The sequence below is a fragment of the Leucoraja erinacea genome, chromosome 26, assembly GCF_028641065.1.
Source record: "Leucoraja erinacea ecotype New England chromosome 26, Leri_hhj_1, whole genome shotgun sequence".
Classification (NCBI taxonomy): Eukaryota; Metazoa; Chordata; class Chondrichthyes; order Rajiformes; family Rajidae; genus Leucoraja; species Leucoraja erinaceus.
In genome coordinates this window covers 8,514,046-8,538,363 of record NC_073402.1, presented here as the reverse complement: position 1 = coordinate 8,538,363, position 24,318 = coordinate 8,514,046, and the positions used below count along the sequence as shown (strand labels likewise).

At 43.1% G+C, this 24,318-nt stretch overlaps 1 protein-coding gene across 1 annotated transcript in view; it reads right to left on the bottom strand.

Moving 5' to 3' along the window:
* Positions 1 to 21,511, bottom strand: part of oscp1b (organic solute carrier partner 1b) — a 32,099-nt gene extending 10,588 nt beyond the window's left edge. Inside the window, 5 exon segments of the mRNA XM_055656093.1 lie at positions 1,567 to 1,590; positions 1,592 to 1,648; positions 3,853 to 4,020; positions 4,601 to 4,755; positions 21,315 to 21,511. Coding sequence (XP_055512068.1) covers positions 1,567 to 1,590; positions 1,592 to 1,648; positions 3,853 to 4,020; positions 4,601 to 4,755; positions 21,315 to 21,426 — 516 coding nt within the window. The 5' untranslated portion in view covers positions 21,427 to 21,511.
* Between the last annotated feature and the right edge of the window lie 2,807 nt (positions 21,512 to 24,318).

Genomic DNA, 24,318 nt, shown 5'->3' with positions numbered 1-24,318 from the left:
CCACCAACTTGTATCTTTCAAGTTTCTCGAAAATATAGTCTTAACCTGGCGGATAAGATGTAGAAACAAAGAACTGCCGATGCTGGTTTATACCAAAGATAGACACAAAGTGCTGGAGTAACTCAGCGGGTCAGGCAGCATCTCTGGAGTTGTTTTGGGTCAGGACCCTTCTTCATACTGAAAGTAGAGGGTGTGGGGGGGGCAGGTGATTTCTATGCTGAAAATCATGAGATTCTTACACACAACTAGGGCACAAGGGATCAGAGGTAACAGACTGTTTAAGAAAGAACTGCAGATGCTGGAAAAATCGAAGGTAGACAAAAATGCTGTAGAAACTCAGCGGATGAGGCAGCATCTATGGAGCAAAGGAATAAGTGATGTTTCAGGTCGAGACTCTTCTTCAGACTGGGGTAATAGACTGATATGGTTTGAGGATTGGCTTAAAAACAGAAGAGAGAAAAGGAATGTGTAATTTTCAGGCTGTGTAACTGACTAGTTGGATCTGGCAAGGAGTCAGTAATCTTATCAATGATTTAGATGCAGGGTCCAGTATAAAATATCCAAGTTTACTGATGAAACTAGGTGATAGTCTGAGTTGTGAGCAGTGAAGACTTTAAAGGGATCGAGACAGTCTAGAAAATAAGATTGGGTTATTGAATATAATGTGGAAAGGTATGAAGTCATAATTTGGGGAAATAAGAGGAAATCAGGATACTTTTGAAACGGTAAGCGAGAGACAAGTGTTGGTGTCCAGAGGGACCTGTGTGTACTCCGAAACAAACTGCTATACAATTAAGATGCAGGTATAGAAAATAATTAGAAAACAAACGATATTGCAAGAAGTCTGAAGAAGGATTTCGGCCCGAAACGTCGCCTATTTTCTTCGCTCCATAGATGCTGTTGCACCCGCTGAGTTTCTCCAGCAATTTTTTGTGTACCTTCGATCTTCCAGCATCTGCAGTTCCTTCTTGAACAAGATATTGCAAGAGATCGTGCTACAATTATAAAAAGGTCCTGATTTGACTGCATTGGACAATTGTGTGAAGGTCTGGTCTTCTTATTTAAGGAAAGACTTACTTGTGATAGCGGATTGCATTAGAGCTTCACCAGACTGATTCTTGGTATTGCGCAGATAGGGGTGGGCTGGACACTGGTCTGTCACAGACGTAGAGATGGGCCAATACTATCCCAAGTTTAGAACAATGAGAGAACTTATCAGATTGCTTAAGGGCTTGCCTGGTTATATGTAGGGGTGTCGTTTCCCTTGGCTGGTATATTTAGAAACAAATGTCAAAGCAGAAGATTGGTCACAGAAATGTTGTCACCTTGAAGACAGAGAATCATTTTTGGGTCTCAAACTATGAGGCTATGTAATTAAGTGTATTCAAGGCAGTTTCATAGATTTTTAGGTATGAGACAATTAAGATATACAAGGTTCATATAGGACAGTGATATTGAGGAAAAAAGTCGGCCATGATCCTACCAAATGAAGAGAATATGGGAGGGACTAAACAAGCTACTCCTCATCTATTGCTCATGTCATCATGGAACTGGAAGACTACTTACCCTGATATGCAAGTCCTGAAAGAAAAATGAGCAGGGTTTGCCTGATGAGTTGAAACTCCCCAACAGGTAGGCAGCTGTACAACTGTCAATTAAAGAAAGGCAGAAATATATTAATTAAATGCCAAACTAGCAAATTCCAAGATGCAATGAGAGTGTAATTCTTATGCATCCAGAGCATTATCTCAACACAGCATCGTGTTATGTTTGTGCATGACCTTTTTTTATAGGTCATACTCTATCTCGTGAAACCACTGAGCATGTCATATGCCTACTTCACCAACCTATCTGTATTGCCACTTTCAGGGAATTATGGATTTGAACCCCAAAGTCCCTTTGTTCATCAACATTCCACAGAACCCTACCATTTCCTATATATATGTTGTTCCCTGATTTGACTTCCTAAAATGCATCACCTTGCACTTGTTGGGATTTGGAATCCCATCAGCCAATGCTCCACTCAACATTCCATCCAATCTACACCCTTATACAACATACCTCTCTATCGACAACACCACCAATTTCCAAAGATAGACACAAAATGCAAGAGTAACTGCATCACAGGAGAAGATGGATAAAGGGGCTGTCCCACTGTGGCAACCTAATCCGCGAGTTTTGATGAGTTTGCCCTCGACTCATACTCGCAGCATGGTCGACACGAGGTCCTAGGAGGTCTTTGTAACTCTCCTTCATGCTCGAGAGTAGTCCCGGCGTATTTTTCAACATGCTGAAAAATGCCTGCCAGTAAAAAAAGGTCGCCATGGCAAAAAATATATATATATATATATGTTTTTACCTTGTAGGTTTAGTCGAGGTAGGTCATAGTAGGTCGGCATGTTATTCGTAGGTAATCGAGGTTAGTTGAAGGTAGTCATAGATAGTCTTCAACATAGTTGAAGGGAGGTCGAAGGAGATCGAAGGAGGTCGTCTTCATTCTCCACTATTCGGTGTTCAATTTTCCCAAAGTTAGTCTTCAACATAGTCGAAGGAGGTCAAAGGAGGTCTTCAACATAGTCGAAGGAGGTCAAAGGAGGTCTTCTACATAGTCGAAGGAGGTCTTTAACATGATACTTACTCAAACTCTTCTAAACTCACCAATTAGGTCGCCACAGTGGGACAGGCCCTTAAGTAACATTTCAGGTCAGGACCCTTCGTCAGACAACATTCTTACTCATCCATTTTCTACAGAGATGCTGCCTGACCCACTGAGTTACTTTAGCATTTTGTGTCTATGTTTGGTACAAACCAGCATCTGCAATTCCTTTTTATTACCACCAATTTCCTTTTATTGCAAGTAGCACGTCAACTGGCAATTTAGAAAAAAATTACACTTTCACTTTTCATCTGTACAATTCAGAATACAACTTATGAAAGGTTATCAGTCCAAAACCTTCACTATGTTCTTCACTCCATAGATTTTGCCAAACATGCTGTTAATTTCAGAATCATTTTGCCTTTTTATTTTAGATTTCTAGTTTTATTCAGAGGGACCTAGTGTTCTCCATTATACAGTATAATGTTGCTTACGTCTCCATTACAAACATTAGAGGAGCTAGATAACAGGTTAAGAGCAACAGATCCAAATTAGAAATGTTTAAGATGCTGGAAAAATCAACGTAGGCAAAGATGCTGGGGAAACTCAACAGGTGAGTCAGCATCTATGGAGAGAAGAAATAGGTGACGTTTCGGGTCGAGACCCTTCTTCAGACTGAAATGTAAATTCAAATTAGTGATGTAAACATTTATTCTAACTTTCAGTGTCATACACTCTTCTGATCTGAAAATGCAAAAATAACACCGTGTTGTTGTTTTACATGCTCAACTGAACCTTAAATCCACTCTCTCCTGCCATTCTCTCCCACCATCACTGAGAAACTAGTGGACTTTGTCATCATTTTGCTAACACATCCCTTCAGCTGCCCCTCCCACAAGCTCTTGCCATTCAAGCCACATTTCATCCAATGTTCCTTCTGCACTTGTATTAGATTCTAATTTCCCCTGCATATCCCTCTCATATCTGGAACCTAATCACATTGAATAATGGCCAATAATTCTCTACATACCAAGGTAGGTGACATTGTAGTCTTCTTTTTCTCATGTACCCTCCTACTGAATTATTCCTCAAATCAACTACTATCTCCTAGATAATATTGACTGTTTACTGAAAGATGTCACCAGACCACCGCTGTATAAGCTTCTTGTTCATGTTCAAGAAGAAATTGATTTGTGGTTGAATATTTGCTTTGTGTTGGTAAAAATCACAGCATTAAGTGTAAAAACAACACCCACCTCGAGCAGTTGTCGGAATGTCTCATCTACTTGGTTTAAAATGCTTGGAGAATCACGTACAAAGTCCTTGACTGCATCCATATGATTGAACGTGACCAAGATGAGGTCTTTTGGCCGTGGGCAGAGGAGCACTTGGTATTTGAATGCCATCGTCATCAAGTCATAGAGCTGGGGCATATGGAAAAAGATAAAAATACCCAATGCACACAGGGAAAAATATAATTTTCTTTCACCCACCAATAATGATCTTTGTTTCTTTCTGCCCCTTCCTCACCCCAGTCTGCCCCTGAGTTGTTACCATGTGTTCTATTTGACCCGAAGCCTATGATCCCAACCCTACATCAACTGAGGTGGGGAAGTAAGTTGCTGGCTCACAATGTGAACCAACTAATCAGTCCACAGGAGCTCGCAAACAGTAAGAGTCCCATTTATTGTTCGTGCATAATTTTAAGAAACTACATTTAGCTACAGATGGTTGCTGCCCACATCTATTAACCCAAGATATGTGAAAGGGTGAAGTTGGGCCATTGAGTTGGGAGTGTGACTGGCCAAATAAGAAACATTAACATCAGAGCATAGGCCACAGTCGTGGACTGTCAATTTTAAGGGTCTAGCTCAGACCAGTAGCAGATGTAAAAAGCATTTTCTATTTTTTGATTAAAACCAGAATCTAATTTTATGTTTTTGTTAGTAGTTAAATTACTTGCATATTGATAAAACAGTCAATTCATTAGAAGGATTTATTCACCTTGTCCATGCTAGCCTGGTTTAGCCTCATAATGGAGGCATGAGCCAATCGATCAAACACAGTTCTGAGGGCTTTCTTAGAATACAGCTCCTGAGGTTTGAACAGTTCTTCCATGAATTTTTTATTAAACATTGTACTGACAATGTCGTTCATTACTGGAAAAAAGCAGAAAAAAAATTACAATCATAAGCATCTTCTTCGCCAGCCTAGCAGGTAAATAGCATATCATGGGCAGAACTGAACAGTTGAGCAGGAAAAATGTGATTACGCTGGAGTACATAAAATTTATGGAGGATGAAAAATCTAAGGTATGCGGAAGGATTGAATCAAAAAAGGATGTTTTCTTTGGAATAGAACCCAAGCAGTGAATTAATTCAAGTGCATAAAATGATGAGGTGCCTGGATAGAGTAAGCAGGAATGATCTATTCCTATTAGTTAGAGCTGAAAAATGAACTCAGATTTATTGTACCAGAAAGCAGACAAGGATAGGAGTCGGAAACTCAGTACCTTTAGGGTTGGATGAACAACTATACTCAACATCTCCCGGATTTATCTCCACAATTTTTATATTTGTAATCTCCTTTCTTTCATGATCTCCTTTCCTTTCTATTAGCTTACAGTTTCTCTTATCTCTTTCTTTCACTATTTCTTTTCTTTAAAAAAAAAACTTAAAAAATTGAAGCTATGTAAGAACTCTGTAACCAGTTTGTCGTTTATTATCACTTGTACATATGCTTTCAATAAAAAAATAATAAAAAAAACTCAGTACCTCCAGAGACAGAAACCCTTGGCACATTTAACAACTCTTGGACATGTGCTGGAATTGCCCTGAACCGCAGGGTTACAGTCCTAGTGACAGAGATGGAATTTGGCTGAACATCTCTTTTTCAACCAGCACAGACATGATGGGCAAGTGGCCTCTAAAGCTATAGATTTTCATAGATTTCTAAGCAAACATGTGGCCTTCACTCTGTCTATGGATTCACTACCAAGTCTAGGGTGGTGCAGAGACATCCTGAGTTGAGATAGGAAGGGAAACATGGAAGTAGTTTTTTTTAATTTATAGCATTTAAAGTGGATATAAAATCTATAAAAACAATGATTTTTTTTAATTGGAATTTTTTTGATCAGAGAAAGTTACAAACTGTTCAAAAACACTTGGCAGCAGAGACTGTGAAGCCATGCTTTCGGATGGTTAGACCCATAGGACTGCCAGTAGCAAGTATAGCCAGGGGAGTGGGGCAGCTAGGGTGGAAACAGCATGTCAGGGATGGGCAGTGACTTCTATTCTTTCCATGAGGCAATCTGTGGACGATACAAATGGTATTCACCTTCTAACCCCCATGTTTAACTCGCCTGTCTTTTTGCAAATCTCACATATCTCTTAACCATTTTACTTTATACAGGTGCACAACCTTTTATCCGAAGATCCAAATAACGAAAAGCTCCGAATAGCGGACATTTTTTTCGGTCCTTGAAGACGTTCACCGAGGGCGGCCCGCAGGTTGAACTGGCACTGGTTGAAGTGCACATTGTCAGATTTTAATTACCTTTAGGCCATTTTTATAAATTTTGGTTTCACCATGTAGAAATTACAGCCTGGAGTCGATACCCAAAACACCCGACTCGTTGATTTCTTGTGTATCTGACTCCCACCCCTTGGTATAATAATTCTAAATCTGCTGTGATGACATTACACAAGATGGCATTTCATTAGATGTACAGTAAATACCAGCGGAAGAACTGACATACTTTACATACCTTTGTTAACTCACTTTAGTTGTCTCTATTCATTGTTGTTAATTAAAATAATTTGAGGAAACTTGTTTTGGGGATTAAGGGGATGCAGCCCACCCTGTTAGTTTAGGTTAGACGTTGTTTACTATACTTTTATCTAAATGAGCCTATTCTTTTCCTTCATTACCCAACACCTTACTAACCTTTTAACCTAGAATATTGTTTCAAGCATCCCACTGAAAGTAGAAATTATGGTTTGTATTGACGAAAAATTACCAAATTCTTTGACGCTTTGCCAAGACTAGTGATTACTGCTGTTGAGAACTAATTCATCATCACTTACGATTTCTTTTGCAGTAAATCATGAAAATTCATAATCTGTATTCATTTGATGGCATTTGTTTACGTTTTGTTTCTCGTCATTCTGCCGCCAGATGGCAGCACAGATGTGATTTCTCATTCTCGGGTGGAAATAAAGTGTACGGTATGTTTAAAAAGCAGGATTTTTTCCGATTTACGTGGTGTCTGAAATTTATGTTGGGGTTGGAGCTGGAGTCGGGACTCCAGCAGCACCAAAATTGCATTGACTCCGACTCGACGACGATGACTCCACAGCCCTGATTTTTTTCAAGGCACCATAATGTTTGGGGCACAGCAATGTCATGTAAATGAGAGGAGTCATGTTTAGTATTTTGTTGCATATCCTTTGCATGCAATGACTGCTTGAAGTCTGCGATTCATTGACATCACCAGTGCTGGATATCTTCTCTCGTGATGCTCTGCCAGGCCTGTATTGCAACCATCTTTAGCTTATGCTTGTTTTGGGGGCTAGTGCCCTTCAGTTTTCTCTTTAGCATATAAAAAAAAGGCATGCTGAATTGGGTTCAGATCGGGTGATTGACTTGGCCACTCAAGAATTTACAATTTTTTAGCTTTGAAAAACTCCTTTGTTGCTTTAACAGTATGTTTGGGATCATTGTCTTGCTGTAGAATGAACCGCCGGCCAATGAGTTTTGAAGCATTTGATTCAACTTGAGCAGATATGATGTGTCTATACACTTCAGAATTCATTATGCTACTACCATCAGCAGTTGTTTCATCAATGAAGATAAGTGAACCAGTACCTCAGCAACCATACATGCCCAAGCCATAACACCGTGTTTCACAAATGAGGTGGTATGCTTTGGATCTTCGGCAGTTCCCTTTCTCCTCCATACTTTGCTCTTACCATCACTCGGATACAAGTTAATCTTCGTCTCATCTGTCCACAAGACTTTTTTCCAGAATTGTGGTTGCTCTTTTAAGTACTTCTCGGCAAACTGTAAACTGGCCATCCTCTTTATGCGGCCAACCAGTGGTTTGCGTCTTGCAGTGTAGCCTCTGTATTTCTGTTCATGAAGTCTTCTGTGGACAGTGGTCATTGACAAATCCACACCTGACTCCTGAAGAGTGTTTCTGATCTGTCGGATAGGTGTTTGGGTTTTTTTCTTTATTTTTGAGAGAATTTTTCTATCATCAGCTGTGGAGGTCTTCCTTGGCCTGCCAGTCCCATTGCGATTAGTAAGCTCACCAGTGCTCTCTTTCTTCTTAATGATGTTCCAAACAGTTGGTTTTGGTAAGCCTAAGGTTTAGCTGATGTCTCTAACAGTTTTATTCTTGTTTCTCAGTCTCATAATGGCTTCTTTGACATTCATTCGCACAACTTTGGTCCTCATGTTGATAAACAGCAATAAAAGTTTCCAAAGGTGATGGAAGACTAGCTGCTGAGAGCTCTCTTATACTTGCATTAAGGAGGCAATTAAACATATCTGAGCAATTACAAACGGCTGTGAAGCCATGTGTCCCAAACATTATGGTGCCCTGAAATGGGGGGACTATATATAAGCACAGCTGTAATGTCTACATGGTGAAAACAAAATTTATAAAAATACCCTTTGATAAAATTTGACATTGTGCACTTTAACCACCTGTTTTTTTTCTATTACAAATCTCAAATTGTGGAAATAAATAAATTATGGGTCTTTGTCCCAAATATTATGACAAGGTGTAAAATTAACTTGTTACATAGTATGTTGTTTGATAAAACTGATCAAAATGCAAAACAAACTCATCTTCTACACTACCCACATATTAGTATGTGTGAATTAAAACCCAATCATACGAACTATTACAAAACTGCCCAAATTGAGAGCTTTAACTGTTCTGTATGATGGTTTCATGTTAGGTTTTTGGTTCACTCATCCCGTTCCACCCAGGTACTTTTCCCTGCAATGGTCGGTGGGGATGCTGCAAGTCGGCTGCCCTGCCAGCAACGTGTTCGTTATTTAGACTTTTTATTTTTTAGTGTGTCCAAATATTTGCTTTAATGTCTCTCGGTATGTCTTGTGTAGGGGAGGGAAGAGGGGGACCACTTTTGGTCGCCTCCTCAACGGTGAGGCGACTTTTTCCATGTTGCCTCCCTCGCGGCCTAACAGCATGGATTGGAGCGGCCTTTCCCGGAGTCGGGCCCCAAGAGCTTCAGCAGCGGGCGCAGCGTGGACTTTTCCATCACGGAGCGGGCGAACCCTTTGCGGGGGTCACCAGAGAGGAGTGCTCCGATCGCTGGCCTGGTGACTTTGACATCATGGGGCGGTGGACTTACCATCCGGAGTCTGGGATCCCTTGCCGGGGGTCGCCGGAGAAGAGCTCCGACCGTCGGCCTGCGGCCTATAACATCCTGAAGCCGCGGTCTCCAGTAAGAAAGTGCCAATTAGGGCACCAGGCCGTGGAGTGTGTTCAACCGTCCTAATGTCAAAGTGTGGATCATCCCGATGAGAGGGCCTGTACATTGGGCCGTCCGTAGCGGTGACTACGGAGGGTTCATGGCCCCGACCACGGGTGAACCAAGGAGAAGGATTGGCTGAACTTTGTGCCTTCCACCACAGTGAAGAATGCTGTGGTGGATGTTTGCGTTAAATCTTATTGTGCATTGTGTGTTCTTTTTAAGTGTATCGCTGCTGGCAAATTAATTTCACTACACCTTTGGGTGCATGTGACGAATAAAATTGACTTTAAAAAAAAATGTAAGACATGTAACACCCTGCCCCTATACTTCCTCCCTCACCTCCATCCACCGACTCCAGTAGTCTTCCAAGTGAGACATAGATCCACAAGCGTTTACTCTAACCTCATCTACTGCATCCGGTATTCCCAATGTGGCCTCCTGTACATCACCAAGACCAAGTGTAGACTCGGCAACAGTCTCATCGAACACTTGTGCTCAATCCACCAAGGCCTACTGGATCCTCCGGTTGCAAAGCACTTTAACTCTTTGTCCTATTCCCATTTTAACCTATATCACCTGGGCCTACTCCAATGCCAGAGTGAGGCTACACACAAACAGGAGAAGCAACTCATCATATTCCACTTGGATATCTTACAACCCAATGGCATGAACATGGTCTTCTCCAAATTTCTCATGGTCTTCTCCAATTTTCTGTAACTATAAAACCCTCTCCTTTCTTCTCCTCTAAAACCTCTCCCCTTTTCCCGATCCCCACTCCTGTGTCCCACCTGGACTCGCACCCATTTCTCCCCTACATTCCTTCTTCTAGCATCACAATTCACAACTCTTCAATCCTTTTGTCTCACACATTGTCTTTTCATCTCTGGCCTATGTCCACCATCCGCCTATCAACATCCTCCCTCATCTGTATCAACCTATTACCTGCCAGGCTTTGTTATGTCCCTCCTCTCTTCCAGCTTTCTTTCCCCTCACTACATTCAGGCTGAGGAAGGGTCCCGATCAGAAACGTCATCTATCTATGTTCTTCAGAAATGCTGCCTGACCTGCTGAGTTACACAATTTGTGTCTTTTTTAGTTTCATGTTAAGTTTTGTATGTCAGGATCTAAAACCTCCAGAAGGTATTGAAAATACATCACTCTTTGTAGGTGAATACAAAAGTGATCAAGCTGGTTTTCTAAGTAACTGTTGGTGTAGATTTTGCATTGAGAATAAGAAGTTAAAATCTTTCAACATTATTATAAAGTACCCACATGCACAAATCCAACAGTGATCAACTTATCCAGCTCTCTCTTTATTTATGTTATAAAAGTGTATTGCCAATGAAATCCATTCAAAGACAATGATTGTGGTTCTTACAAACTATTTACCTATTTGTGACCAGCAAGACAAAAGAGTTGGTGACCCAAGAAGATTCTCATACAGAGCTGCTGTAGAGATGGTCGACAGCTTCAATTCCTAGGCATCCTTATCGAGGCAACCTCCAGCTGCCTTCATACTGATGGAGTGATTAAGAAAGCGCATCAATATATTTACTTTCTCAGGCATCCGAGAAGACTCAGCATGTCCATGCGAATTCTCTTGAATATCTACAGATTATGCAATAGACAGTATTCTGACAGGCTGCATTTCAGCCTGGTATGTCAACTACTCAGCTCTTGATTGCCTGAACCTGCAGAGAGTTGTGAACAGTCCAGTCCATCACAGGCTCATCATTTTCTTCAATCCAGTTCATATTTATGGCAGTTGCATCAGAGAGGCGGGAAGTATTGCCAAGCATTTGGCCATCCCCTTTTCTCTCTTCTACCTTCTGGGAGAAGATACAGGAAACTGAAAGCACCTGAAGTCCAGACTTAAAAACAGCTCCTTCACTGCTATCGGACTCCTGAACCAATCATCTTTGCAGTGCTGTATTTGAGACGGTACTTATCAGTACAATGTACCGGCACCTCTCAAAAGTTAACTGTCATTATTTTGTTTTCCAGCCGTGTAACACATATGTTTATTAAAGATCCATACTGGCACCTTTTAATCTACAAAAAAGGACTTCCTTTCTCACACACCATTCCTAGAGATACTGTCATGTACTCTTACTCTCAACTCTACCTCATTTAGTTATTTCACTATTGTAATTTAAGTTTATTTTACGGTACTTCAGACTGTTCTACAAGATTATACCATTCTGCTGGTTTGCACTCATCATTATATTTATTGTTGAATTTATGATTACTGTATGTATACTGTTCGCTCTGTGAGCTCCATGTGAATAAGAAATTTCAATGCACTCAGTGCGTGTCACAATAAACTAATCTGAATTGGATGGAAGTAGGTCATAATGACCTCTTTGACAATGAAAATGCAATTTTACAAGAGGGGATATTCCATTAATGTAGAGATATTTGAATACAAATGAAAACAAAATGTTTACACCTCATAGGGCCAGCAGTCTGCATTGGAGGAGTGGGTTTGATTAGCATTCTTCACATTAATTCTTCACTGCTACTGACCAGATTCCTGAAAATCATGTTTAATAAATGCACAGGCTCTCATATTTTTACATCTTCTCCCAAACTGGCTCCTACAAGGAGACTCCAATCTATTTGCTCAGTTTCTCAAGCTTTGCTGTCCCTGTTCACATGACGAGATTCTATACAGCAAATGCTTCCAAAATGTTTTCCTTAAACGTGGTTTTCACTGCCCCGAGAAAAAACAAATGCAGATTGAATGATGGATTGCAGAACACTTCCATTCAGTTACGATGGTGGCCCATAACTTCTCTATTCTCATCTCTTGCAGATTGGAAGATGTCACTTAAATTCTCCAAGACATTTCAACTTCAACCTTTCCACCTTCAACCTCTTCATACTGACCAATTACTGTAAAAATCATGTTTAATAAACCTAAGAAATGCCATCTAATTTTCGGAATATGAAAGATAAAAATGTGAATTTAACAATTTCCAATCAACTAGCTTTTGCAGTTTTATCAGAACTAGCCAGTTCTGATGAGAGATTAACAGATAATACATTTGCCTGATCAATCATTCTTTTATTTCAGAAGCAACAAAATGACTAAAGGTCCCAACCTGAAATGTTGCATGTTCATTCCCCCCACAGATGCTGCATGATCCATTGAGAAGAGAGTGGGGAGAGATGGTTGGAGGTGAAACTGGGTGATGGTGAAAAAAAATGTTTGGAACAAAAGTTGTTCTTTTTCTCCTGGATCTCTGGTGAGAGTGCTTCCTCTTTCTCATAGTATTCAGTCTCCCTGTGTCTTGAAATGTTTAGTTTCACTATAGAGCCACGCACTGTAGGCCTGCGTCCTTATTCATAACACCAGACAATATAGTGCTATTTGGGTCATGCTAAATTTGTGCCTGTCTTACGAGTCCCCTTTCCAGATGACCCTGAGGTGTTATTCCATCACCATGGGTCCCACTGTAAAACTGCACCCATGTCTTGACTGATGATGGAAGAGCAGATGGGCCTGGACTTCCATTTGCAGAAACTTCCTGGTGTGATTAATGGCTTAGTTCTATTTTATTAAAACCAAATTGAGGAGGGGGTGGGAATAGGAAAATAACAACTGTCTGCCTTCTCCAATTGGTTGAAGAAAAGGCAAACATCCAGGGCTGAAGGGTTTATTCTGCACATCTACGAGCCTATGTAGAGTATGTAGAACTACAGCTATAGAGAACAAAGTTACAATACCTCGTTTCCTGTCTCCCTCTTGCCAGTCATCTACAAGATGTATGAAAAGAACAGTAAATGACAATATTTTTGAAATGCACAATCATTTTATAAACTATAGTTGCCTGATGACAATATATTATTGTACGAAGCAAGGTTCATTTAGATTTTCAATATGAATAAGTTGGTGATGACTTTGGCCTAGACAGTAGCACCCAGATCCTACATAACAAACTGCTTTCTATTTCACATTATTAAAAAACTGTTGACACCCCCTCACACTTGAGCTCACTGAACCTGCAGGCGGCTTGTTGGTGTAAGATACTGCGGTATCTCTCTGTGGTTAGCAACGGAGTCCTATGCTAGAGTACTGGGGTGACAACACAGTATGTGTTGTAAAATTGCATTGAGGAATTCATCAAAAATGCATGACGATTTAAAAGTTATGTCAAGCTACAATGCAAAAAAGCCCCAGCAGAAATCTAATGATCTATTTTATCCTTCCAGGATGCATCTGGAGAGAATCAACTGAACCATGTAATAATACAGATAAGCATAATGTTTAAATCCTATACCATCTCTCAAACGCCTAGCCTTTATTGAGTCCATAAACTTAATCTTATTTAGAGATTTTTTTCATATGTTTGTGCCGTGTTATGAAACCCCCCAATCACCGTGAAGTTTTGTATACTAAACATATCCAAATCCTGCAGCTAGCTTAACCCTCTGGGTGGCCCAATAAACATACTTGATTTGATTTTCAAATGTCTTCTTAAATCTTTCACTTTCATTATACCTTAACTTTGTACCTAAATGCCTCTAACATCTTGCCCTCATTTGATTCTTACACTCATGCTTTAGAAAAGTTATAAATATGGTTTAAATAGTTTGGTACAGGTGCACAACCTTTTATCCGAAAGCCTCGGGACCAGACACTTGTCGGATTTCGGACATTTTCGGATTTCCGAATCGAAGAATTTTAGCATAGATTAGGTAGGTAGCGCGGGCGGCTTGAAAAGTCTGGAGCGACTGCCTCCTCCCCGGAGACCGGGGAATCATTGTAAATCATTGCATAAATGTTAGTCAGTTAGTTTGGAGGGATTTTATGTGGTGGTGGTGGTGGTGGGTGGGTGAACTGGGAAACTTTAATTCTTAGTCCCCTATCTGGTCGGCGACTCCCAACATCGCGGAGCTGGGGGCTCCGTCCGGCCGCGGGCAGCGCCGGTTGTAGCTCCGACCCCGGCAACTCGACCCCTGGCTGCGCGGCACTCCAAATCCAGCGCCGCCCGCAGCCCCCAGCTCCGCGAACGTTGGGAGAAGGCGGCCTCAGCGCCCTGGAGCTTACCGCACAGCGACCCGGTAAGGCATTGCCCGCTTCCCGCACAGCGACCCGGTAAGGCATTGCCCGCTTCCCGCTGGTATCCCAGCGCTGTGACGCCGCCGACTCCCAACATTTGTGGAGCCTCGCAGCCAGGGGTAGAGTTGCCGGGGTCAGAGCTACAACCGGCGCCACCCGCAGCCCCAGCTGGGAGTTGGCCACAGCGCTGCGGAGCTTACTGCACGGCGACCTGGGAAGGCATTGACCGCTCCCCACCTCTCCGACCAGGTAGGGGACTAAGAATTAAAGTTTACCCCTTCAACCCCCCCCCCCCCCCCCCCCTTCACATAAAAGTCCTCCAAACTAACTGACTAACATTTATGCAATGATTTACAGATGTTTAAGTGTCTCCTCGGTCTCCGGGGAGGAGGCAGCCGCTACAGTAGTACAGACCTGGGTTGACCGTGGGTCGTTTCGGGTCAAGTTTGGCGCCAAACGCAAGCTTTGGTGCGCAGATGACATCCTGGAAAAAATGGCCGGTTTTCGGAGTTTTTCGGTTTCCAGAACACCGGATAAAAGGTTGTGCACCTGTACAAGAACTGAGATTACAGCCACGTGCAAAGATTGAACAGAATGGGTCCTTTACTTTTGGAGGCCAAAAAATGATTATGTTGGACTATTAAGAGTAGATGTGGGGGAAATGTCACTACCTTAATGTGATGTTAATCCCTTTCTGTTTTAGATGGAGCAATGAGATCAATATTCTTATTATAATCTAAACAAAAGCAAGACTATAGATCTAAAACATGATGCAGACATTTGATAGATCCGATAGAATTTGGAGAAAATGGATGTATGAATCTCAAGTATGAATCCTTGATGGTGTACCTGATGGTGTACCTGGCTGCATACTTAAAACCTGCCCGACCAACTGGCTAAAGTTTTCGTAGACATCTTCAACCTCTCAATGGTATAGTCCAAGGTCCCCACCTGCTTTGAAAGGACATCTATAATACCAGTGCCCATAAAGAACAAGGAGGTGCCTTAATTACCATCAACCGATGGCACTTAAATCCATTATGATGAAATGCTGTGAGATTCTTTACAGAGCATATCAACTTCTGCCAGAGTGAAGGGCAGAGACCCACCACAAAATTCCTTTGCCACAACAGATAATAGCAGCTGCGATCTCGTTGGCTCTCTAGTCTGGTCTATTTGGACATTAGGAACACGCTGTTGTTTGTCAACTACAGTTTGGCATTCAACAGCATAATCCCCTCTGAACAAATCAGTGATCCGGTCGTTGCTCGTCCAAATGCCATTGAATCCTCGACTTCCTCATTGGCAGACCTCAATCAGTACAAATTGACAACAGCACTTGCTCCTCGATAACCATAATCACAAGGGCACCTTAAGGCTGGGTGCTCAGTCCCCTGCTCTACCCTCTCTATCCACACAAAATGTGCAGCCAGACACAGCTCCAACACCATCTTTAAATTTGCCAACAATAATAGCATCGTTGAATGAATAACGGGTAATAATGAGTCAGAGTGCAGGAGGCAGTTTGTAAATCTGATTGAATGATACCAGAACACCAATAAAGGGAAGCAATGTTATCAAGACCAAGGCAATGATGTTTGACTTCAGGAACGGAAAGCCGAGGATCCACAAACCTGTCTTTCCAACAGTGGAGAAAGTCAACAGTTTCTGGGCGTGCATATCTCTGAAGATCTGTCCTGGGCTGATCACATTAATACAATCACAAAGAAAGCTCATCAACATCTGTACTTCCTCAGACATTTCGGAGATTGAACCACACTGCACACCCTGACCACAACCCTACCTCGGCAATGATCTATTATGGACTTTGTTTCACAATCACAATAATACTTTATTAGCCAAGTATGTTTTGCAACATACAAGGAATTTCATTTGCCAAGTCAGTCATACAAATAAAAAGCACAGACACACAAAACACATTTTAACATAAACATCCAGCACAGTGACCTCCACATTCCTCACTGTGATGGAAGGCGAAAAAATGTTCAATCTCTTCCCTTTGCAATCCTGTGGTAGGGGGCTTCGACCGACTGCGAGCTCTTGATGGTAAATCCGCAGGCCGCGGTTGGAGCGATCCCAGGCAAGGAATCGCCTCCGATAATAAGTCCGCGCCCTGCGTTAGGGTCCAGGGAGTCCTCCAGCTCCATCGATGGTAGGCCGCAGAGCGACCGGAGACGCGACCCCGAAACATCGCGTCTCCGGCAAGGTAAGAAACGGGAAAAAAAAATTCCCCCGACCCCCCACCCCACATAAAACAAACAGAGAACAATTACACAGACTTATAAAATGCACAAATTTTTTTTTTTAAGACGAAAAAACAAAGAGACTGTTGGCGGAGCTGCCAATCGTTTGACGCCCCTGGTGGTCAACACTCTATACTTTAATTTGCACTTTTAATGTCTGGTTACCGTGAACTACTCATAGGTACACAAAAATGATGGCGAAACTCAGCGGGTGCAACAGCATCTATGGAGCACAGCATCTATGGAGCGAAGGAAATAGGCCACGTTTCGGCCCGAAACGTGGCCTATTTCCTTCGCTCCATAGATGCTGCTGCACCCGCTGAGTTTCTCCAGCATTTTTGTGTACCTTCGATTTTCCAGCATCTGCAGTTCCTTCTTAAACACATGAACTACTGATAATTTATTGTATTATTGATTATTGAATTTATTTTTTGTGTTATAGTGTTAATGTGCCCGTAAAGTTGCAGCAAGTAGGAATTTTGTTATTCCATTCCCGATGTATATGACAATTAAACACTCTTGAGTTAGCCAGCCAGCCAGCCAGGCTGTTGAGACAGAACTTTGCAAATCCGTCACCTAAATGACACAAGGTTTTGTCTGCAGAGTTAAATCACAGATCAGCCTTATTGATAATTGGATGACAGAATAGACTCAAAGGAAGAACTAACCTACAACTGAATTTGCATTTCTGGAACTGGACGATGTTTCAAGTGAACAATATTTAGAAGCCCCATTTGGCAAGTCTGCAAGTTGGAGCTCGGAGTGCACCCTTGATCACTGCTGCCAGACCTGTTGAGCTTTGCTTATAACACTCAACCTAATGTCAACTGAATTACTCCCACCTGCCAAGACACACCCCTAATAACCAATACCTCAAAAATATTATGTCGTGCAACCTCATCGGAAAAGAGAATCTATACTTGTAGTTAAACAAAAATGCTGGAGAAACTCAGCGGGTGAGGCAGCATCTATGGAGCGAAGGAAATAAGCAACGTTTCGGGTCGAGATCCTTCTTCAGACTGATGTGGGGCGGGAAGAAGAAAGGAAGAGGCGGAGATAGTGGGCTGTGGGAGAGCTGGGAAGGGGAGGGGAAAGAAGGAGAAAGCAGGAACTACCTAAAATTGGAGAAGTCAATGTTCATACCGCTGGGGTGTAATCTACCCAAGCGAAATATGAGGTGCTGCTCCTCCAATTTACGGTGGGCCTCACTCTGGCCATGGAGGAGGCCCAGGACAGAAAGGTCGGATTCGGAATGGGAGGGGGAGTTGAAGTGCTGAGCCACCGGGAGATCAGGTTGGTTATTGCGAACCGAGCGGATGTTGGACGCTTGATCTCACCGATGTAGAGCAGCTGACACCTAGAGCAGCGGATGCAATAGATGAGGTTGGTGGAGGTGCAGGTGAACCACTGCCACACCTGGAAAGACTGCAGGTGAACCTATACTTGCACATTTGTTTCATTATGCTTTATAAAAAATCCTGGAGACAACACCAAATAATTGACAGTCCTTTATTCCAATCTAGTTCAATCAGTTCAATTAATCAGTTCAAAGTTCAGCACAGAAACAGGTCCTTTGGCTCACCAAGTCCATGCTCACTGTTAAACACATATTTACTCCAATCTCAAAATTTGTCTCAACTATTTTGCATTATTCCACATTTCTGTGACCGTACTCTTTAAGGTGCACACCATTTAACTACAAGGGGTTCCTTCATTAACTATGACAAGATAGTGCAATGGTATGCTTCACAGCTCCCCAAGCCTGTACAGCATACCAGCACCTCGAAAAAGTTAAAAACTTGATTTTCCCATTTTAATATTACAAAAAGAAAACTAAAGTTAAAAAAATAAAATGTATTAATTAAAGTAGGCAGTCACGCCCTTAAACAGCTTAAGCAGCTTATGGGACGCCGATCTACCATCAGCAAGAAACGATAAGCGTACTGAAACTTTTTTGTCTACAAAGAAAGCATTGATCACGCTGAACTGCTCCCATGCGTAACTCTTCTGTTGTGGCATTTCCCTAAAACCATCAATTTCCTGATCTTACAAAAATATATCCATCTTCTTTTTAAGTAATTCCAATTTTCTAGTCTTCACAACCCTCTGGGGTAAAAACATCCAGAGATTTATCAGCCTTTGCAAGAATTTCCTACACACTTCAGTTTTAAATGACCACTCCCTTATCTTGCAACTATGTCCTCTTGTTTGAGATTTTCCCACTGGTAGAAACAGTTTATTATCTGTATTGAGTTGCGTTTATAGGCCTGTTAAGCTGCAACAATTAAAAAATGTATTATTCCATTGTCAGTACACATGGCAATTAAACACTATTAACTCTTGAACATCTTAACATCTATCATGTCATGACTCCGCAGGATTTCATGTTTAAATAAGACGCTCATGCTTCTGTTACAAATAATACAGATCCAACTTTGGTAATCGGTCCCAATAGGACAGCCCTCTTATCCCAGGAAATAACCTAGCATCTTCACTTTTTGCAACCCTTACACACTTTCCAAAAGTCAATTTGAGTCCCAACACTGCTCCTCGCCCAGGTCAAAGGTCTGTGCATGTCCATGACAAAGGTCTCCAGTGCCCCAATGAAACAAGACTCGTGACAAGAACCAGAAATTTGACTAGGTAAGGAGACAGAATACAGTGGAGCCTCATCCTATCTCCAAGATATTTATACACATATACTTCCAATTGGGTCAGTGCTGGCCTAGATTGCAGCCATTTTCCTTAAACATGTCACAAGCTTCAAGAAACAGAAAAAGAAAAAAAAATCTATTTAAAATAATGATAGCTTCCAACTCCAGTCTGAAAACATACATTTAGTTCATTTCCCACCTTTGTGGATAATTCTGAAGCCACAAGGGACAGAGATGGCAATGGATAGATAATGACAATAATACAATACAAGCTAAAGGTTACATTCAAACGTGAACTAATCACTGTTTTGCCTGTTTGAGTGATGCAAGGTGTAAACGTTTGACACCTCAGATGTTGTAATCTTGAGCAAAAGACAGAGTGGTGAAGGAAAGCAAAGGATTAGACAAGATCTGCAAGGGAATGGACAAGTGATGTTTCAGGTTGGGACGCTTCTTCAGACTGAGGAAGGGTCACTCTCAAGGAATATGCAAACTAATCAGGAAAGTAGGGTTATCGCCAAAGATCAGAGCGAATGATGGTCAAATTGTCATGCAGTCAGCCTCTGCTTATATTTTTTTTATCTTCATACGCTCTGATGAGTTGCTGCTAACACACAGCCAATGGGAAAGCAGCATAAAGTCCCCTGCAGTTCACATGGGAGTTCTCTTCACCACAAATTACTGATTAATTTACATCTTGATAGTGGTGATTATCTTAATCACAACATTATTGTGGCAGCAAACATTGGGCAAATATTAGCAAACTTGAGACCTGGTGTTGTAGGGGAGAGAATAGTGAGGGCTAATAACTAGTAAATAGGGTTTACTATCTGCCAGACCCGAGACATTGGGGCTTGGGGAGATGCATAAGTTTACAGTTTACCCACCAGAGCTCTTTACGGTATGAATGGCAAGAGGGAAAAATAATTGGGCTCATATTTCAAAACGTTTCCTGACAGGGCTGAATAGGGTGATTTCACGAAAGGTCACTGGAGCGTAGATCCGCACCCACGTGACCGAAAATCTGAAGTGGAGGACATGCTATACATCCGGTACATGTTAGTGAATGGGAAAACACGCACTTTCACACCCGTTAAAAACATCGAAAACGGCCAGTTTTTGAGCTGCAATTTACTGTGCCAGTCGGGGTGACCGTGAGGCACAGCTACCTAAATTTACAGTCCAAAAAAAAGATAGAAACTAAGGTAAAATCAAGAGGGAGCTGAAGGTGCAAATCAAGCGGAAATGACCAGCGGACATTTGCCGTGGAGATTTAAAGATCCAAAATATCGGGAATTATCGCGTTTGCTCGCTGCATTTCATCAATAAAGATAAAAAAGTCAATAATGCCTTACTTTTGATGAAATGCAGCGAGCAAACGCGATAATTCCCGATATTTTGGATCTTTAAATCTCCACGGCAAATGTCCGATAAGCATTTCCGCTGGATTTGCACCTTCAGCTCCCTCTTGAATTTACCTTAGTTTCTATCTTTTTTTTGGACTGTAAATTTAGGTAGCTGTGCCTCACGGTCACCCCGACTGGCACAGTAAATTGCAGCTCAAAAACTGGCCGTTTTCGATGTTTTTAACGGGTGTGAAAGTGTGTGTTTTCCCATTCACTAACAGGTACCGGATGTATAGCATGTCCTCCACTTCAGATTTTCGGTCACGTGGGTGCGGATCTACGCTCCAGTGACCTTTCGTGAAATCACCCTATATGAAATGCTGGTCGTTGATTGAATGTTATTGCCCTGAATTATAGAAACGAAGGACAGTGGAATGTGGTTGGGGATGTGTGTTTGATTCTGGGGCTGGGAACGAACCCCAGGGAAGCCTTCGTGGATGGGAGAGTGAACCACAGGTCCGGGGTGAATTTGCTGAGATTGGTGGGACCGAGAGGGTGGAACCCCGGGGTTGTCAGGAGTGGGGCAAGGGGCCCTATGGTGCTCCGCACCCGGGGGGGACCCTGGATTACCCGGGGGAGTGAACCCGAGGGGGGGGGGGGGGTACCCGGGGGGGTGGTGCCCGGGGGGGGGTGGGGGGGGGGGGTCCGGTGGAGGGTGGGTCCGGTGGGGGTGGGGCCCGGGGAGGGGGGGAGTGGAACAGCAGGGGGTCCGGTGGAGGGTGGGGGGGGGCCCGGGGAGGGGAGTGAGAACAGCAGGGGGTCCGGTGGAGGGTGGGCCCAGCTGACTGACGCGGGGGATGGCGCCAGGATCGCAGCTCCGCACCTTTCTTGGCCTTGTCGCCCGGGATGCTCTGAGCCCGGAGCCTCTGGTCCAGGATGTAGAGCATCTCCCCGCCCAGGTTGATGAAGAGCAGCGGCAGCGTCCGGAGCGACATGTCGGGTCGGGGTCGGGGTCGGGGCCGGCCAGTCGGCCCACACGGAGCAGGAGCAGGAGCAGATCCGGATCCCGCTGCTGTTGCTGTTGCCTTGACGCGCCCGTTGCCAGGTCGATGACACAGGCAGGCTGGCAGCCACCCACCAATCAGCAGCTCCGGCACTGCCGGGTCCCGTGAAAGGGACTCAGTCAGGGAGCTGGATTCCTGAATTATATTGCGCCGACTATTAATGGTAAACGAACAAAACGGTTGCCAAACACTAACTCCCCCTCCATTCCCACACTGACCTCTCTATCCTGAGCCTCCTCCACTGTCAAGAGTGAGGCCCAACGCAAATTCAGTTTTAGTTATTGTCACATGTACAGTGAAAAGCTTCTGTTACATTTGGAGGAATAATAGCACCTCGTATTCCGCTTGGGCAGCACACAACCCAACGCTATGAATATTTACTTCTCCAACACAGAAAAAATGGTGCAGAAGTAGACCATTCGGCCCTTCGATATTCAATATGATCATGGCTGATCATGTCAAGTAACCCTTGCTTTCCCTCTCTCCTGTCCTTTCCCCATCCCAGTTCTCCGACTAGTTTCACGGTCCTGATTAATTTTACTGTTTGTATGCCTCCTTGTCACATGTAAGAAGGAACTGCAGATGCTGGTTTAAACCAAAGATAGACACAAAAAGCTGGAGTAACAGTGGGACAGGCAGCATTTCTGGAGAGAAGGAATGGGTGATGTTTCAGGTCGAGATCCCTCTTCGCACTGGTTAGGGATAAGGGAAACGAGAGGTGCAGATGGTGATGTGAAGAGATAAAGAATAATGAATGAAAGATATGCAAAAAAAGTTACAATGATAAAGGAAATAGGCCATTTTAGCTGTTTGCAGGGCAAAAACGAAAAGCTTGTGTGAAGGGTGGGGGAGGGATAAAATTAGAGGGGACCTTCCCCTCAGCCAACAATGAACCATTCTACATTTCCTTGAGCATCGTCTGCTTTGATCTGTAATTTTCACACCTAACATTCTTTGTACCCTTCCATATGTTGTTTCCCACTCCACTCACTCAGTCTGAAGAAGGGTCTCGACCTGAAATGTCACCCGTTCCTCCCCTCCAGAGATGCTGCCTGTCCCGCTGCTACTCCAGCATTTTGTGTCTATCAATGGTAATGTTTACTTTGCCAATAATGTTTGGCATGTGGCATTTATTACCTATTACTAATTACCCCTGAGGAGGTTGGGGTGAGATGTCTTCTTGACCCACTGCAGACTTTCTGAGGAAGATATTCTTATCGTGGCAATGGTGGTAGAATTGCAAGATTTAGTGCCAATGAAGATAAAGGACCAGCAATTACTTCATTGCAGGCACAAGGAACTGCAGATGCTGGAATCTTGCCTAAAACACGAAGTGCTGGAAGAATTCACCAGGCAGCACCCATGGAGGGCATGGACAGGCGATGTTTTGTGTTGGAACCCTTCATAGGACATGTTCTCATGTACCTGTTGCCCTTGCTTTTGATCACGGTTTGAAGAGGCCAGGGTTCTTCTGGGAGCTACCTTTGGACGAGCGGAGGTGTATATGTATGGCATATTTTGCAGACAGCACGTCATAGCCACAGTGCACCAGTAATGGAGGGAATGGATGTTTAACCTGACAGATGGTCAGCAGACAAGCTTGCTGAGTTGTCCTCACTGTAATCGTGCTTCATGAGAGTTATTGTAGCTGCCTTTGTTCACTCAAAAGTATAGTATTTCATTACTTTCTTAATTTGTGTCTTGCAGATACTGGAATAGTTTTTTTAGGGGGGGGGTCTGAAGGTGGGTTACTTGTTGCAGGTACCTATGACTTGCTTTCATGTTTAGCTTAGTTTAGTTTAGAGATACAGTGCGTAAACTGGCCCATCGACCCACTGAGACCATGCAGACCAGCGATCCCCGCACATGAGCGACAAGAAAACTCATGCAGATCATGGGGAGAACTGCCATGGTGATATTTATTCCTAGGAACTTGAAGCTTTCGATCATATTTACTTTGGCGCCATTAATGTATGTGCACTGCTTCATTTCCTGAAGTCAATCACAATCTTTGAGGTGTTGCTCCTCAACACCTCAAAGACGAAGGAGGTAATAATAGACTTCAGGAAAAACAAAACGGACATGGTACCACTGACCATCAGAGGGGACTGTGTAGAGAGGGTGGCGGATTTCCGCTTCCTGGGAATCCACATTGAGGAGGACCTGACGTGGAGCGTGAACACCACTGCGCTGCTGAAAAAGGTCCAGCAGAGACTGCACTTCCTGCGGGTGCTCAGGAAGAACAACATCACTCAGAGGCTGCTGCTGTCCTTTTATCGGTGCTCCATTGAGAGCATACTAACATACTGTGTATGCGTGTGGTACACCAGCTGCACAGTGGCTCAGAGGAAAGCGCTCCAGAGGGCCATTGACAACGCCCAGAGGATTGTCGGCTGCCCTCTCCTTACCTTGGAGGACCTACACAGTTCCCGCTGCACCAAAAAAACCCAGAATATAATAAAGGACATCTCCCACCCCGGACACTCCCTGTTTGAACTGTTGCCGTCAGGCAGACGGTACAGATCCACAAGGACAAGGACAAATAGACTACAAAACAGTTTTTACCCCACTGCTATAAAAGCACTAAATGTGGCCGCCAAGGAACGCAGGGGCGATACAGACTAAGGGACTGTGGTAACGGTGAAATCGACAGAAGGATGGAGGGTTGGGTGTGTATGCGTGCTTTGTCTGTGTTTTTTATTTATTTGCTTATCTTTATTATTTTACCGTGGATGTTTCGTTAGCTTTAGAAATGTTTGAATGCTGCACTGACTGGCTGACATTTTAAATTTCGTTGTACATGGCCCATGTTACAATGACAAT